The sequence below is a fragment of the Oryzias latipes genome, chromosome 7 (assembly GCF_053564925.1).
Source record: "Oryzias latipes strain Hd-rR chromosome 7, Olatipes_Hd-rR_3.1".
Classification (NCBI taxonomy): Eukaryota; Metazoa; Chordata; class Actinopteri; order Beloniformes; family Adrianichthyidae; genus Oryzias; species Oryzias latipes.
Genome location: NC_136243.1, coordinates 36,052,501 through 36,069,961, shown reverse-complemented (window position 1 = coordinate 36,069,961; position 17,461 = coordinate 36,052,501). Strand labels below are relative to the sequence as shown.

At 46.2% G+C, this 17,461-nt stretch overlaps 1 protein-coding gene across 6 annotated transcripts in view; it reads right to left on the bottom strand.

Moving 5' to 3' along the window:
- The window catches only part of nphp4 (nephronophthisis 4), a 93,278-nt gene that overhangs the window by 28,362 nt on the left and 47,455 nt on the right, over positions 1 to 17,461 (bottom strand). For all 6 annotated transcript variants that reach the window (XR_013657140.1, XR_013657138.1, XR_013657139.1 and 3 more), the window contains exons 15-20: positions 14,715 to 14,897; positions 13,644 to 13,816; positions 9,582 to 9,742; positions 7,600 to 7,787; positions 1,731 to 1,861; positions 887 to 1,035 (exon numbers count right to left, since the gene is read on the bottom strand). Coding sequence is in view for 3 of the 6 variants with exons in the window: in XM_078949738.1 (XP_078805864.1) it covers positions 887 to 1,035; positions 1,731 to 1,861; positions 7,600 to 7,787; positions 9,582 to 9,742; positions 13,644 to 13,816; positions 14,715 to 14,897 (985 nt within the window). In the remaining 3 variants the exon portion in view is untranslated. The remainder of the gene's footprint in view (positions 1 to 886; positions 1,036 to 1,730; positions 1,862 to 7,599; positions 7,788 to 9,581; positions 9,743 to 13,643; positions 13,817 to 14,714; positions 14,898 to 17,461) is intronic.

Here is a 17,461-nt window from a genome sequence, read left to right as displayed (position 1 = left end):
ACCCCTCTTGTTAAAGTAAAATATGTCCAACCCAAGAGGCCCTCAGCTCTCATCTGTCTGCCTAGCTGTTGGACAGGACAAGTTAAAAAGAAAAAAAAAAAAAAAAGAAAAGAAAAAAAAGACAATGTTTTGCTTTATTTATTATTGAAGGATTTTTTAAATTCTTATTTGTCTGTTTGTTTTCAAAAAAATAAAGCATTTGATCATTAGTCCTAAAATATATTCTCTTGTACTTTTTCAATTGGTGTTCTGTTTCTGCTTAACTGTTTTCTTCATAATTACCAAAAGTTACGACTTTTGTTTATTTACATTAAATGATCATTAATTGCTTTCCAACCTTTTTATAATATCTAGTTCATTTTTGATGGTGCTAATACGATGATTATTATTATTATCATCCCAAAGAAACCCAAAATAATGATGTGACGGTTGAAGAAAAAGCGTCTCATCCATCGTTTGTTATGCGTCGTCACTTCTACAGGCTGGTCTGTTGGAATAATCTGGAAGGAATGTGGTTACCAAAGCTGCCATAGAAAAACTCAACTGGAATGAAACCACACAGGTGGGCTGCGGGTCTCAGAAGAGCAGGTGAGCAGAATTTCCTGCATGGTCTGTGCAGGTACAGCGTGCCTTCATAGATGAAGATGTGGAACGTGATCAAACCCATCTGAACAGGGTGAGCTACAGGTGTGAAGCAGCAAACACACTAGAGGAAATGTCAGGTGTGAAATGGCCCAGACAGAACCAGGCTACTGTCAAAGCCGCGTTCACAGGTGGGGGTGCTGCACCTGCTTCAGATGTCCGGGAACCGCTGGTCTGAAACCGGTCGGAGGCCTCACAAGAATGACACTCGTGTCAGCAGCACATGACCAAAGTTTTCTCTCACCTGCATTTTTGCCGCTTCTTCCCGCCGCCGCACCGCCGCCATGCAGTGCAGCTTCCTGCAGGTCTCGCTGTCCTCCGGCGCCGCAGAGGCAGCTGTTCGTCCAGACGCCGCATGGCCGTCCAGCCTGTCCACTTCCATGGTGTTCCTCCCTGAGACAGAAACAGACGCATATGCAGCTCTAGTCATTTAGCAGACGCCGTCAGAAAAAACAATGTCAACACTGTTACGGAGCAGGACGGAGCCGCATGTCTAGTTACAACAGCCAAGTCCAGCAAATGGAACCGAGACACACCAGCAAGTCCCAGGACTCCTTTTCTGTAGAGCTAGTAGCAAAAAGCTGCTTTTCTGTTCATTTTTAGCTGGAGAATCCATGAATTTACTGTTGAAAGTTTCACTTTGAGTTAATTAAAACCACTGTGTTAACCGTTTGATTGAATCCCACTTCAAATGAGAAAAACAATGGTTTTGTTACTAATTATTATTATTATTATAAATTATTATAAATTAAATCTTGAACTAAATTGTAATCAATTGATTATTTTGGCAGCATAAAGGTTTTTTATCTTGACTGAAAGATTTTAATAACTTTCTCAGAATTTTGAATCAAAAACAAACTTTTTCATAAGTTGATGAAGCAACGCTAACTCAAGAGCTTAACGGATCAGAACAGTCAGTTTTTGACTCTGGTCAGTCAGGTTCAGGTAGCTTTAACCTGAGCCGATCAAAGCTGGCACTCAAGTGTGAAGGAAACTCCTAAATGTGACACGAAGGCGAGCTGCATGGCGCCAATGAAGACGTTTAACAAAACTCAAACAGACAGGAGAGAGAGGATGAAAGTGCTGACCGCTAGGCTGGAGGAACTGTCTGGGGAACAGCCTTCCTCCTCTGAAGCCGCAGTTGGCTCTGCACGGTGTGATGATGTGAGCAGCAGACGGCCTGTGGTCCACCGCCGTCTGCCTGCTGCCGTCTGTCCCACTTCCTGAAAGAGACGCACGTCAGTGTGGAACATGCATAACAACGAGAACAGCTCACGTCGCTTTGACTCTTAGCCTGAATGGTGTCCCGACCTTACAGCCGGTCCTGTTACATGTTTCTGCACATATAACCTGATGGACTCAAAGAGGGAGGAGTAAGGAAGCAAATCGCTGCTCAGAATCCTGGACGTAGCTCTGCTGAGAAGCTATTGGTAAAAAATACTCATGCAGCCCGGGCAAATAGTCACTAAGTTAAGTGGTTTTGTTGGACTGCAGCATCTTAAATCCTGCAGTTATGTGCTATATTGTTTCAGGCGTCTCTTTGCACAGACTACACCTTGGGTCTTGTCTGGTGTGGTAGATCTACACCTTGGGTCTTGTCTGGTGTGGTAGATCTACACCTTGGGTCTTGTCTGGTGTGGTAGATCTGAGCCTCTATGGCTCTGGTGCTCAGGGCTTGTTCCTGGGCTGCCAGGATGAGTGCTTCAGTGCTGTCCTGTAGGCCAGCCCTTTCTAGCCATTGGTAGGACTTCTTGATATCAGCCACTTCAGTTATGGTCCGGTGGTACATCCCATGCAGGGGTTTGTCCTCCCATGAGGATCTGTCCTCCAGCACTGTATCCTCTGCTCTCCATTGCCTGAGACATTCACTGAGCACACTGTCAGTTGGGGCCTTGAGCTTGATGTACTCATGCATCTTGGATGTTTCATCCTGGATAGTGGCTTCTACGCTCACTAGTCCTCGGCCTCCTTCCTTGCGGCTAGCATACAGTCTCAGGGTGCTGGATTTGGGATGGAACCCTCCATGCATGGTGAGGAGCTTTCGTGTTTTAACATCCGTGGTCTGTATCTCTTCCTTTGGCCATCTTATTATTCCTGCAGGGTATCTGATTACTAGCAGTGCGTAGCTGTTTATTGCCCGGGTCTTATTTTTGCCATTGAGCTGGCTTCTCAGGACTTGCCTTACTCCTTGGAGGTATTTAGCTGTTGCAGCTTTCCTTGTTTCCTGCTCCAGGTTGCCATTTGCCTGTGGAATTCCAAGGTACTTGTAACTGTCCTCAATGTCTGCTATTGTTCCTTCTGGGAGTGAGACCCCTCCTGTGTGGACTACCTTGCCTCTCTTTGTCACCATCCGGTTGCATTTCTCGAGCCCGAATGACATCCCAATGTCAGTACTGTACATCCTGGTGGTGTGGATCAGGGAGTCAATGTCACGCTAGCTTTTAGCATATAGCTTGATGTCATCCATGTAGAGGAGGTGACTGATGTTGGGCCCATTTCTGAGTCGGTATCCATAGCCAGTCTTGCTGAATATTTGGCAGAGGGGGTTCACTGAAAACAGCCCTGATGAGGCACCAAAGGGAAACTTTCTGAGAGACAAAGATGAGAGTCGTCAGTTGGCTTTGGAAAGTTTGAGAAAAGAGCTAAAAAGTCGAGTCCCTCATCAACAAATTGATAATGGCTGTAGCTCAATGAGTAATGGGCTTCTGGTGGTGCCAAACAAACCGACACAAAGTGGCTCTGCAGATTAATGGGAGACGCCTCTTCCATCCCGATGCATCCCTCCGTCATCCATCTCCCTTTCTGGCCACACCCCTTGACTGAACACATTTGATAAAGTTTCATTTCCCAGGCGCCTTTGTGAACATTTCACGTTTGCTTTTGAGTACGAGTCCGTCAGCAACAGATCTCTTCCGGCAGCTTAACTCAGAGCTCCTTGATAAACTGAATGATGAAAAAAAGCAAAGAAGGATGAACCTAAATAATGAGAAACCATCAGACGTTCCACACATATGAGCTGGTTAGAGCTGGCGGCTTTGGTGATGTTTGGTGATGTCTGCTGAGCCTCATGAGAGAAAAGCAGCTTCTCTGGGTTTGTGTTGCAGACAGAAAAACATCTGCAGCTCTGCATCCTGAGTGTAGAGAAGAGTAATGGTGAGCAAAGTTCCAGGAGGCTGAGCTCCATCAATTTTATGGACTGTCTCTGGCTGTTGCATGACAATAACCCGGCTCGGCGGCCCCCCACCTGCCCGCCCTCTTGGCTCTGCCGGCACCTCTGGAGGTTAAGGCCACAACAAAGCTCTGATTTACAGATCTCCAGAGCAAATGAGAGCGAGCGCTGAGGGGTTTCCAACGCCGTCTGCAACATTCGATTCCTTCTGCCTCGTCGTTCCAGGCCACTGACCTTCTGCAATGAGCAGAGTCTGCCCCAGCCCAAGGCTACAAGCAAGGCTAATGTAGTGAGGCATCCATGTGCCTGCAGCAAGGACTTCACACAGTCACCCATGATGTATGCACACCCCTACAGCCAAACCACAGACGGCTACGTTTTGTCTGAACGTCCAAGTCTCAGTTCTCCTTCAGCTTATCAAGCTGCAGAGGAGGAGCAGCAGCAGGTCGAGAGGAGGTTGCAGACATTCGCCGTGCTGTGAGTGCTTTTAGTGAGCCTTAGAGAAGAAGCATGAAGCAGAAAAAAGCTGCTGTCACGTTTATGCAGAAGCTCTCTGACTGCAGAACCTGCTGAGGAAAGTTTTAGAAAAGCTCAGTTTTATTCATTATTCACTTTTTATCTATTTAATAAACAGACGAATCGGCTGAAGCACAAAGTTTGAAGTCAGGTTCTGGAACACAAGCATCTCTGCAAACACAGTTCCTTCAGAACGGGAACAATCCGTTGACCTCAATCGCTGTACTTGGTTTTTCACGGTGATGAACCCTCGGAGGACGTTGGACACGGTTCTTTGGTTCAGCTCCTGGAGCTCCAGGGCCTCTTCCGCCTCACTGCCATATGCTGTTTCCATGACAACCTGAAAGGACACTGGAGCCGAAGGAGTCATAGGTAGGAGAAGCTCTGAATCCCACAACAGTCTCTGTCAGAGATGGTCTCAGCCTTGTGGCACCCCTCACCTTTCCCCCATCTCACACTGCAGAGCAGATGAAGACGTCCAGAATAAACACCCATCCACTACAAGCCAACATGTGACTGAACTCTGCAGGCTCCTCCACAAAGATCTGCAGGATAAGACCAGGTATTCCCATCCATTCATCTTCTCCACCCACTGAGTCCTGTTCAGGGTCATAGGTCACAGGAGCCAGTTCCCTCCACTGTCGGGGGAAGCCCGGGTTTCACCAGAGGTGTTTTTTACGGGGAACTGAGACGTCAACGGTTGCAGCTGAGAGGAGGCGTTGAGGGTGGGGCACTAAATCGATTGAAAAACAGATCTGCATCGTTTGTCCAGGTCTGGTCTCCGGTGACCTGGTGACCCTCACATCGATGTCCATGGAGTTGTGCGTCAGTCCCTTCCACACCTCAGACATGTTGATCTGACCGTAAAATCCTCAAACGACCTCCTTCCAAGTCCAAGTGTTGAGTCCCAGCTCTCACTTAACTCTGTGAAGCTCCTCCTTCTTGTGCGAGCAAAAAAAACCTAATCTACGTCTTCTGGAAGGACCTGTGGCGTCCCAGGCCGGTCAGGGTGAAAAAGGGGCCTTCTCTCAGGTACTGCAGACCTGCTGCAGGTGTGTGCGAGACGCTCCAGCCACATGTCCAACTGTGGAGGAGATGCTCTCCTTCAGGTTCTGAACTGTGTGCCCCCCCCAGTGAAAGAGGCTTTTTTGGCGTGTTTTCCTGCAGCTCTCAGCTCATGCAGAGAAACGGCCTCACGTGTGTGTGCATGCCCTCACCGTTTCAAAGGAAACTCCTGAAAAAGCTGCATATGGATCCAAACATGACTGCTCTGCATTCTTACCTCAGGCAGAACTTTCCAGAACATTAGGAGTGAATATAAGGTGGGGAGTTTCGGGTCTCCAGAGCTAAAAATCCCAAAGTTCTCTCTGCAAATCGGTGACTTCTTTGGACCGCTTGCCGCTCATTCCTGCCATGTCTGGTCTCATAAACTCTGCGCTCGGTTACACGGGTCCATCTGCACGTGTGTGCATGTCTGTGCGCATGCATGAGTGAACGCGCCTCAGCATGTGTAAGTGATTTGATAAGCATCCATGCCTGTGTGTCATCCCCATCACATCCAACCTCGCTACAGAACAGCGCTGACTCACAGAGAGCATCCCGGAGAAAAATCCCACAGAGGGGGCGCCGGCGCTAAAAATAAAAGAACCAGAAACCAGCTGAAGGTGAGAAAAAGGTTACGGTCTGCCTTCTGAAGGTGGGTTTGACTGTCAGCCGGGACGTTAGGTTGTGACCTGAGCCACGACCAGCGCCCGCTACCTTCCTCAGACGGCTATGACGGGTAAACTGGCGCCGTTAGCTTCAACAACGCCATCGCTAAAGAACTATTTGGAGCAGTGGAGGAATAAGTTGATAATGAAAGGGAGAGTCATGGTTCTGGTGAGCTGTCTTCGTTCAGCAGACTGAGAGTTCAGAGGTTTAGCTGTCAGTAGGTCTGGAGGCCTTCTCAGAGGACCCTAATGCCCACTGTGACCCCCCCACATCTATAGGGTTGTAACAAGTATCTAAACACTCGGATATTTCCTATCTGTTCCCAAGATTTAGTTACTAATATTTGTGGTGTCTGAGATTCACAATCTCTAGAAATATGGTGGAGAGTAGTAAAAACTACACTTCAGGCAATTATCGCTGTAAACTTACCATATTTTCTGGAGTATAAGTCGCAGTAGCAAAAAAAAAGTACAATAAAAGAAAAAAATATATAAGTCGCACTTTGAAGAGAAACATCTATGTACAAATTCACCAAGTCCGGCGTAATGCTGCCATCACACCGAACGCAATTCATGCGTCACATTAGTGACGTTTGACGTTTGACGCGCGTCAAGTTTAAGGCTCAATACTTGTCCAAAAATAAACTAGACGCCCCCCCACCGTCTCAAATTTGTGGCCTCATCACAATGCATGGAAAACACGGATGATGCTGAGAGATTATCTGTTTTGAAGAGCTTTGTAAAAGCCTCGATAACCCCGTCTCCGTGTCTGGGTTGATCAGAGATTCTCTCCAAGAGAGAAAACGAGAATAAAATGTCTCGATGTAAGACAAACATAACGTTCAGGAGGAGCATGATCGCATTCTGCTCCATGTTTATTTTGCTTCTTCTGTCAGCAGCAAAGACATGCACCTACAGCGCCCTCTATAGGTTGTTAGTAGGAAACAACCGCTAAAGGGCAACTGTTTGTTAGTGGGCATATAAAGAATATTTGAGCCTATTTATGTTCTACAAAATCACAAATTAGTCGCTCCTGAGTATAAGTTGCATCCTTGGCCAATCTATGAAAAAAAGGTGACTTATACGGTACATCCTTTAGTTGTTACGCCTTTAGACCACGTCTGGTCAGATCCATTTCTTTGTGCTTCTTCAAAGAGCTTGAACATCCTGAAACCTCCGTTTGTCTGGCAGAGACCTTGCTCATGCAGAAGTACTTTGTGTCTTGTTGCTGTAAAACTGTCTTTCACCTTGGTAGCAGAGTTTGGATCTCCGTTTGAAGCCGTTTCAGTTCATGAATGAGTTTCAGTGTGGCTTTGATAATCTATACCCGTTTGGTAGAATCGGTTGATCAAACAAACTGATTACAATCCTACAATTGATTTTAACTTTCCTTTTGCTTGCTTCTTTTCCACTTTATAATAAAAACCAACCCTCATCGTTTACATTTCTGGAAGCATACCGGTACTTTGATTACATTTTTTATTCCTGCCTTAAACTTCAGTGCATCTCTGTTAATTAGCTATTTCAGGCTGAATCTCAGCATCTCTGGCCTCTTTTCAGTACTTGCCAAAGTTGCTGGTGCGCACGTAGAGACGGCCTCTGACAATGGTGCGAAAAGTTGCAGGGCCGTAGGTGGACCGGTGACCTGGATCTGTGCTCAGCAGGGAGGTGTCCTCCCCAGCATAGTCAGTGGTCAGGACTTCCAGCTCATGGAGAGCCTGGACTGCAGGTCTTCCTTGACGCAGCAGGTACTGGAGGAAAAAACATACTAGCTTTACAGAACGTCACAATGCCACAGCGGATGTGAGTATGCTAATGTCAGCATGCTAATGTCAGCATGCTAATGTCAGTATGCTAATGGCAGCATGCTAATGTCCGTATGCTAATGTCAGTGTGCAAGTGATAAAGTGAGTATGCTAATGCTAATGTCAGCATGCTAATGCTAAAGTTAGTGGGCTAGGCTATGTCTGCCGCCCTGACCCCTAACTAATAAAAACTATATAGTGAGACTTTGTAGTTCTCTGAATTTTAAAATCAATTCAGACGCTCACTACTTTTTTTTATTAACGGCGAATATGACTTCATCGATTTTACAAAGTTAAAATCAGATTGATATGAGCTTTTTGCGCCGATTATTTATGAGTCCACTGTCTGCCTAAGATAAAAACGTTAATGGTTTATTTAAAAAATGTATTTAAATACATGTTTTTGGCAAAAATTGTTGCGACGCAATGCATTGTGGTCTCTATTCCCAGATCTAGTGAGCATCAATGCACACTGGTTTATCGCAGAGAATTCTGGGAAATTTCCTGGATTTTGGAATTGTAGATTCAGACAGAACTAGAACATGGAGAACGCGCTGTAGAGCGAGTAGGGAAGGAAGTCAGACACAACCTATCTGACTGCTTGAAATCTGCAGATTTAAAAACTTTAATGTTTCTGGTCTCTTTTCCTTAGTTGCTTAGTGTTTTTTGTGCAACAAACTCTTTAAAGACCCACTCTGATAAAAAAAAAAAAGTGTTTTTTTTAAGTGTTTTTCTGGCATTTTTCTGATAATGGAGGACATTTATAGAGAAAATTAAGCTCTAAATTGCATTTGTAAGTAATTCTTTACTCAAATCATTGTGAATCAGGAGCAGATGAAAAAACGCTGTTTGAAACAGACCATATTTGTGACATAGAAAATATGCTGACCATCCACCTGCAGACAAATAGATCCATGAACGTCTTTGTTTTCCTGGTCTGAGCTGGATCAGAATCTGGATCAGAACTGGACGGATGGATAGATCTGATATTACTCTCCATATCCAGTAATGTTAGGTTGGGGCTGTAAGCTAGCAGGGGAAGAAGGGGGTGGGGTTGGTCCATCCCAAACGCCCCGCCCACAACTCAGAGGTGAATTTCTCAGGAACTCCTGCCGCTCTGCAGAAACTATGATGTAGAAAACGACACAGGTTTCTAGATTTTGTTTAACCCTTGTGCTATCCTATGGGGTCCAGATGACCCCCCCCCTTCCATTGAGGTGTTCTCCCTACCATGACAAAGGTGGATAAAGGTGGAAAGATTTCATGTAATCCATGGACACCAGTGAAGATCACAAATCATTGAAGAACAAAGGTTCAGAGCACTGTCTAGTGGGTCCAGATGACCCAACTCCCAAAGATAAAGTGCCTAGGATAGCACAAGGGTTAAAAACGGTATCATCATAATGAAAAGGCCAGTGAGAACGCTTTGAAAACAGATCAGAAGATGACCGGAGTGGGACTTTAAATGCCGACAAAACGAATGAAGACGCTAATTTTTTAGTTGAATGCTGGTTTGTGGATGTAAAAATCTGGTGTTTTCAATTCGGGGCTATCAGCTTAAAAACAAGTGAAAAGGGAAACAGGTCAACAACAGACCCATGAGGAAGAAACCAGGTGTGCTGAATTGTTTTTGTTTTTTTGTTTTTTTTAAATACAGTTGCCTGAAAAAAGTCTGAGCGTCAAAGTCAGAAGGTCAGATGTTTTTGTGCTGTCAGAGGTATCACCTCCGGTGTGTTTTACCTTGAGCTCGATGGCAGTGGAACCTATGAGCAGCAGCGAGTCTCCATCCCAGACGTCCAAGTGCATGGTGTGCAGAGCCAGGTAACCAAGGAAGCGCCGCTTCTCGCCGGGTCTCAGGAAACGATCGTCCACTTTGAACTGGAGCTGCAGGCCAGGAGAGGCTGAGGGAGGAGCACAGAGCGGAACATCTCAGTCGAACTGTGAGCACTTGAACGCTACATGAAGGTGTATGTGTCCACTATCAGCAGCTGCTGCAGGCTTTTTCTAAACCCTCTGGATTATTTAGAGCTTCTCAAACGTCTCCTGCCTTCTTCCTTTACCTCTTTACAGGATTCAAACAGTCCAGTGTTTTTATGATGCAAAACCCAAAAAATGTCCCTTTCGTTAGTGGAAACAGATGCAGTGGGATTATTTTTCCCAGTTTTCCAGATTGCCTGTAAAACAGAAGCCTCCATCTGAAGAAGCAGCTCTGAGGCGTCTCTCCGTGTACAGAGGAATGCAGCTTCCTAGTTCACAGCCGCTCACTTTCTGAGGAAAAGGGCCGTGAAGAGGCTTCAGTTTTCCAGTCCAGACGGGAGACAGCGGCTCCTGCAGCTCAACATTGGTTCAGACTGAAGTCTGCTTTTGGACCTGGATGGAGAAGAAACTGATCCACTCCATCCCCCCATCAGCTCCATCAACCAAGACCACGGGCCTCATTTCTAAAGGTTGCGTACGCACAAAAGAAGGCGTACGCCACTCTCTACGCAATAATTGAGATTTATAAAAAGCAAACTTGAGGGGAAAATGTGCGGTCCTTCATTCAAGTTCTGACCCAGGCGTACGCACAAAAACGGGTGAAATGAGAAACGGCGACACCGTCGGCAGATGGAAGAAACACGTTAAAGTGAAAATGACAATACTGCCTCTCAGAAATAACATGAAGACTTCACAAAGCAAGTCTTACAATTAACAGCTACACCAACACCCGTTTGATCGATCAGCAGTGAAACAAACAAAACAATCAAACGAAAATTACAACAGAAATTCAAATGAACACTTATTTGCAGAAAGAAAAGTGAAATATGTTCTGCAATATTGGCATGTTGTGCAATTCATCCTCATAAATAATATAGTTAACAGAACGAAATAATGTACAAAACTGATATTCCCGTCAGTGTGTCCGTCTGGCGGAGCAGATATAGGTGTAATTAGACAGACGGATGGACGGACGGACGGACAGATGTACTAATTGTCCACTGGGGAAAGTTGTTTTCATAGTAAAACATTTCTTCATAAGCTATGGAAGTATGGTATTCATGCATATGCCTTTAGTTTGTTTTATTTTTGATAAAACAATGTATGGCGTATGTCTCAACCATTCAGAAAGCAACAAGAAATTACATTTGCTGATCAATTTCCCATTTCCACGTCGATTATTACCAACATCTGTAGCTTGTCAGATGTAATTAAATGGAGGGAAATAAAATGCCCCATCACAATGCGTAATGACGCACAATGGCTGATCTTGCGCTCTTAGAAGATGTGGCAAATGGAAGAATTCGGAGTGAACGCATCTTTAGACAGCAAGAAGACTTGCTGACAAACGAGGACGAGTGGCTTATGAGCCGGTTCCCACTTCCTCCAGCCGTCCTGTTGGACCTATGCGGGCTTTTGGGCCCGGCGTTACAGAGGAGCACTCGGAGGAACCACGCCGTGCCTGTGTCAGTCACCACTCCACTTAATAGGGATTCCCCAATAATTGCCGTCAGTCTCTCATCAAGAGGGGTCAGGTCAGCTCCCCCCCCCCCGTGGCAGAGACACTCTGGCGATGCAGCACTAGACGTCTTTTTGCCTCGACTTTGATGTCCGACCATTTCTTTTTTATTTGACCACGGTCCGAGGTTGTGAGGCTGCAGCATTTTCGGCGTCTGCCACCGTTTGCCATCACGTGCCTTTTTGGCATTAGTAATGCCCACACTGTGCCCTCCAAACAACACTTTTCTCCTCTTTTCCACCTCGCCAACGATAACTTCTACTTCACATTGAGTGAAGTTACGTTTTTTTGATTTCCTCTCCGTATTTGCCATGGTTTCGCAATCAATGAATATTCATTTGTGGGCGTTTCACGGACTATTTATGGGCAACTATGGGCGTGTCATTAAGCCGCAAAAGCTGCGCTGAGTTTAGAATCGGTTGTGATTTATTAAGGGAAAGATGCGTAGGATGTGCGTGCGCACGGTTTAATAAATCCCAATATTTCTGTGCGTACGCACGTCCTATGTTTCATCCGTACGCCACTTCTGACGCGAATCCTACGCAAAGTTTTAGAAATGAGGCCCCTGGAGAGGCCAGGAGAGGCCAGGAGAGGCCAGGAAAGACCAGGAGAGACCAGGAAAGACCAGCAGAGACCAGCAAAGACCAGGAGAGACCAGGAGAGGCCAGGAAAGACCAGGAAAGACCAGGAGAGAACAGCAGAGGCCAGGAAAGACCAGGAGAGGCCAGAGAAGACCAGAAGAGACCAGGAAAGAACAGCAGAGGCCAGGAGAGGCCAGGAAAGACCAGGAAAGACCAGGAGAGAACAGCAGAGGCCAGGAAAGACCAGGAGAGGCCAGAGAAGACCAGAAGAGACCAGGAAAGAACAGCAGAGGCCAGGAGAGGCCAGGAGAGGCCAGGAGAGACCAGGAAAGACCAGGAGAGAACAGCAGAGGCCAGGAAAGACCAGGAGAGGCCAGAGAAGACCAGAAGAGACCAGGAAAGAACAGCAGAGGCCAGGAGAGGCCAGGAGAGGCCAGGAAAGACCAGGAAAGACCAGGAGAGACCAGGAAAGACCAGCAGAGGCCAGGAAAGACCAGGAGAGACCAGGAGTCTGCAACCTTCCACACCAGCCATTCAGACCAGACGTGGACACTCATGGGGGGTTGAGTGTTCAACACCAGGCTCTGTCAGAAGATGTAATATCTCTTCCACTTCATTCACTGTCACATGAACAGACATCCGTCAGCGCTGGCTCGGCTGATTGAAGGAGAAGAGCCTCAGCGTCACCATGGTAACCTGACAGGGGTGCACAAACCTTAGGCTGGCTCATGCCCTAAATCACTGATGTGCCTCTAACAAAATCTGCTATCAGAGGAAGGGATACCAACACTGAAGTGTCCCAACAATGACCGGGGGCCGAGCAGAGCCCAGGCTGTCCCACAGTCTGCTATATCATCAGGAGTCAGGAGGAACAGGCATCCTCCTCATCCTCATCATCATCATCATCTGCACCTGAATGCTGAGGGCAAACAAACGTCGGAGAACATTTTCATGATTTGTGACTCTTCTTCACAAAGACATGAAAACATCCTGTCTGAAAACCAGAGGAAGAACCGGATGTAGTTCCTGCAAACCGAGGATGAATGTTAACATGCACTGGAATGGGGGGGTTCACAGGTTTTTGGGTTGTCCGGCCCGTGGAGGGTCGTAGAGGAGCGGCTGCATTTTAGGGGGAGCTCAGGTGTGTCTGCAGTTCCCTTGAGGCTCGTATGACCACCTTAAGAGACGCCATGACAATGGAACGTACCATTGTGGTTTGTGTGGTAAGAGTATCATGAAGTATTCCTGAGGATAATGGAAGCCACACGCTCAGGGTGTGCACGTGATCCGTAAGCGCCTGTAGGACGTCCAAACAAACTTCACTCTGATTGTCTCATTTCCTCATTTCTAAGAGTCGGGCTGCAGCGAGGAGCGTGCACGTGTCACGTGAACAGCTCTAACGGCCTCCTTGTTCAGTCTGGAGGATTTGGGGGGGGTTGAAAAAAAATGACAAATCTGTACGACACGCCTGCGTCTGACCTTCCTCCCTGTACGTGTTGTAGAAGCGTTCACTATGACCTGTCGCCCACAGCATGAACGTAGAAAAAATGTGCATGAACATTTTCTCTCTGGAGCCTGACTGAGCGCTCTACCGCCTTGATATTTCGTGCGGACCACCAGAGTTCACGTTACACCTTTTTTCACCCGCAGACAGCCCGTTTCCACCTGTGAGGACAGCTAGGACGAAGGCTTGACCAACCTTGTGCTTCCTCTGGTCAGACTTACCGCTGTTAACGGTGCCGTCCTTGCCGACAGTGGCGAGGATGCAGGGAAGACCCTCGGCGCCATCGCTGCTGAGAAGTCTGAGCCGCTGGGAGGCAACTGGAGGAAAGCGGTAGAACTGGAATGTGATGAAGATGTTACTCGGCCAGCCAGGATCAGCATCCGCTGCAGATGTCCTACACAGAAACATCCCACAGAGAGGATGTAAACCAGGGACCTGAGAAGCCACTGACCCCCCCTGCAACCCTCCAATGCTGGAGAACTTGAATAAGTATTTAAATGGTAGCATCTGAATCAACAGGCGGTGTGAGAACCGCTGCTCTTCGGGTTCTCCAGGTAGGATTTCAAAGTCTTTTCCAACTTTAAAGCATGAAAAGTGTTTTGATTATGAAATATAGAAAGTGTTGTTTGACAGAGGGAAGACACGCCTCCTTAACCTCAGCGTGTGACAATGACGTTTTTCTTTTTCAATCAAGAGAACAAATAATCAGTGATTATCCATGAAGCCAAACAGGAACAGACTAGAAAGGAAGCAGCAAACCTGAACCTCAGTAACTAAAAAAGACCCAACATTAAGGAAACAGACAATACTGACAATCCAGCACTATGAGGAGATGGATCTCCTACCCCCCGTCCCCCCCCCAGAACTTCACATATCTAATGAAATTTTCATGGCTGTGTAGTAGAATTTCCTGATCAGTGTTGCGTTCTTTGCAGATGACATCTTCATCTCTGTGGCTGATCTTCTATGGGAAGTACAAATGAAAGTTCAATCGACGACACATCGATGAGGAAGCTCATTAATCTGACGAGAGCTGCAACAAAAGGCTGTATTAACTTTGTATGCAGCTTATTTATTCATTGACACATTTGGCTTCTCAATTACTGAGATGGGAGAGTGACGGAGGAGGAGGAGGAGGAGGAGGAGGAGGAGCAGAGGGAATTTCCTAATGAATTTCATTCTTCATCATTATATGAGGCCAAAAGAACATCTCTGACTGGAGGCTCTGAGGAAAGAGGCCAGCAGACTGTCACAAAGAACTCGGCTGTGTGCGGACGTGATGCACACCTCACCTGGTCAACGCCAGAAACTGGAAGACCAGCAGGTTGTCCTGTAGAAAGTCGGCATCTTCTCGCTGAGGATCGAAGAGCAGAGGTTCTTTGGGATCCAGAACCTCTGCTTTCTGCCCACGGTGGTCCACAACTTCAGGGAAGCTGACCGAGAACAGGTGATCCAGAGCCGTGACTGAGCAGGACCTGCAGAGGGTTCATGAGGGGAACGGTCAGAGTCACAAAACAAACAGAACATCGTTCTGGATCAGTTTCTAGAACATTCCCAGCGTCACTGAAGCTGAGCTTCAGAAGAAATGAGGTGACATTGTGAGAACATCCCCGTCTTCTGCTGCCAGAACCTGGACCATGATGGTCAGCATCCATAGTCACCTGTTTGTGCTGCTCACACATGCACACTCAGGCTCTGAGGCTGGGATGATTCAGAACCAGAACATTTTCTTTGTCTGTTTGGAGAAAAGTGGCGTTTGCAGAGAAGAAGTGATCCAAAAATGAAGCCTCCACCAAACTAATTAGACGACAGCAGAGAAGACGGCAGCTCATTCTGTTTTCCTCTGCAGCTGCATCAATTTCATGCCTCCCATCTCCTTCCTCTTCTTCCACGTTGCATCTTAATTTGGGCTCCTTGGATTCATAGTGAAGTCATCACTTTGATTAAAAGGAGCCTGGATCAGATATGCAGAGGAACTTTTATCAACTGCTTTGTTTCTCTCAGAGAAACGAGTCGCTCCAGCCTGAAAACACTCAAAGAGGTTCTGGAGTGAAGAGATGTTTCAGCTCAGTGAACTGTGACGCTGCTGCTTCCAAACGCTCCGGTGTTTCAGTGCCAGCACCTTCCTCTGATGCTTTCCGGCATTTGCACAGTTGATTTTAGGAGACCGGAGACCCCCAACCAGACAGAAGCAGCATTCTGTCTCCACAGGGCAGCGTGGACCATCAGGACTCTGACAGAAGACCCAGGGAGACGTTCCTGTACGTCCAGGCTGACCAACCATGGACGGACGACCTCACACGATCCGTGGATAGCATCACACTAAGGAGGATATGAGATCGTCTCCATCAGATCGTCTTCATCAGATCGTCTCCATCAGATCATCTTCATCAGATCATCTTCATCAGATCATCTTCATCAGTTCATCTCCATCAGATCGTCTCCATCAGATCATCTTCATCAGATCATCTCCATCAGATCATCTTCATCAGATCATCTCCATCAGATCGTCTCCATCAGATCATCTTCATCACATCATCTCCATCAGATCATCTTCATCAGATCATCTTCATCAGATCATCTCCATCAGATCATCTTCATCAGATCATCTTCATCAGATCGTCTCCATCAGATCATCTTCATCAGATCGTCTTCATCAGATCGTCTCCATCAGATCGTTTTCATCAGATCATTTTCATCAGATCATCTTCATCACATCATCTTCATCAGATCATCTTCATCACATCATCTTCATCAGATCATCTTCATCAGATCGTCTTCATCAGATCGTCTCCATCAGATCGTCTTCATCAGATCGTCTCCATCAGATCATCTTCATCAGATCGTCTCCATCAGATCATCTTCATCAGATCATCTTCATCAGATCATCTCCATCAGATCATCTTCATCAGATCGTCTCCATCAGATCGTCTTCATCAGATCATCTTCATCACATCGTCTCCATCAGATCGTCTTCATCAGATCATCTTCATCAGATCATCTCCATCAGATCGTCTTCATCAGATCATCTTCATCAGATCATCTCCATCAGATCATCTTCATCAGATCGTCACCATCAGATCATCTTCATCAGACCATCTTCATCAGATCGTCTTCATCAGATCGTCTCCATCAGATCGTCTTCATCAGATCATCTTCATCAGATCGTCTTCATCAGATCGTCTTCATCAGATCGTCTTCATCAGATCGTCTCCATCAGATCGTCTTCATCAGATCGTCTTCATCAGATCGTCTTCATCAGATCATCTTCATCACATCATCTTCATCAGATCGTCTTCATCAGATCATCTTCATCAGATCGTCTTCATCAGATCGTCTTCATCAGATCATCTTCATCAGATCATCTTCATCAGATCATCTCCATCAGATCATCTTCATCAGATCGTCTCCATCAGATCATCTTCATCAGATCATCTTCATCAGATCGTCTTCATCAGATCATCTTCATCAGATCGTCTTCATCAGATCATCTTCATCAGATCATCTTCATCAGATCGTCTTCATCAGATCGTCTCCATCAGATCGTCTTCATCAGATCATCTTCATCAGATCGTTTTCATCAGATCATCTTCATCACATCATCTTCATCAGATCATCTTCATCAGATCGTCTTCATCAGATCATCTTCATCAGATCGTCTTCATCAGATCATCTTCATCAGATCATCTTCATCAGATCATCTTCATCAGATCGTCTTCATCAGATCATCTTCATCAGATCATCTTCATCAGATCATCTCCATCAGATCATTTTCATCAGATCATCTTCATCAGATCATCTTCATCAGATCATCTTCATCAGATCATCTCCATCAGATCATCTTCATCAGATCGTCTCCATCAGATCATCTTCATCAGATCATCTTCATCAGATCGTCTTCATCAGATCATCTTCGTCAGATCATCTTCATCAGATCGTCTCCATCAGATCATTTTCATCAGATCATCTTCATCAGATCATCTTCATCAGATCATCTTCATCAGATCATCTTCATCAGATCATCTCCATCAGATCATCT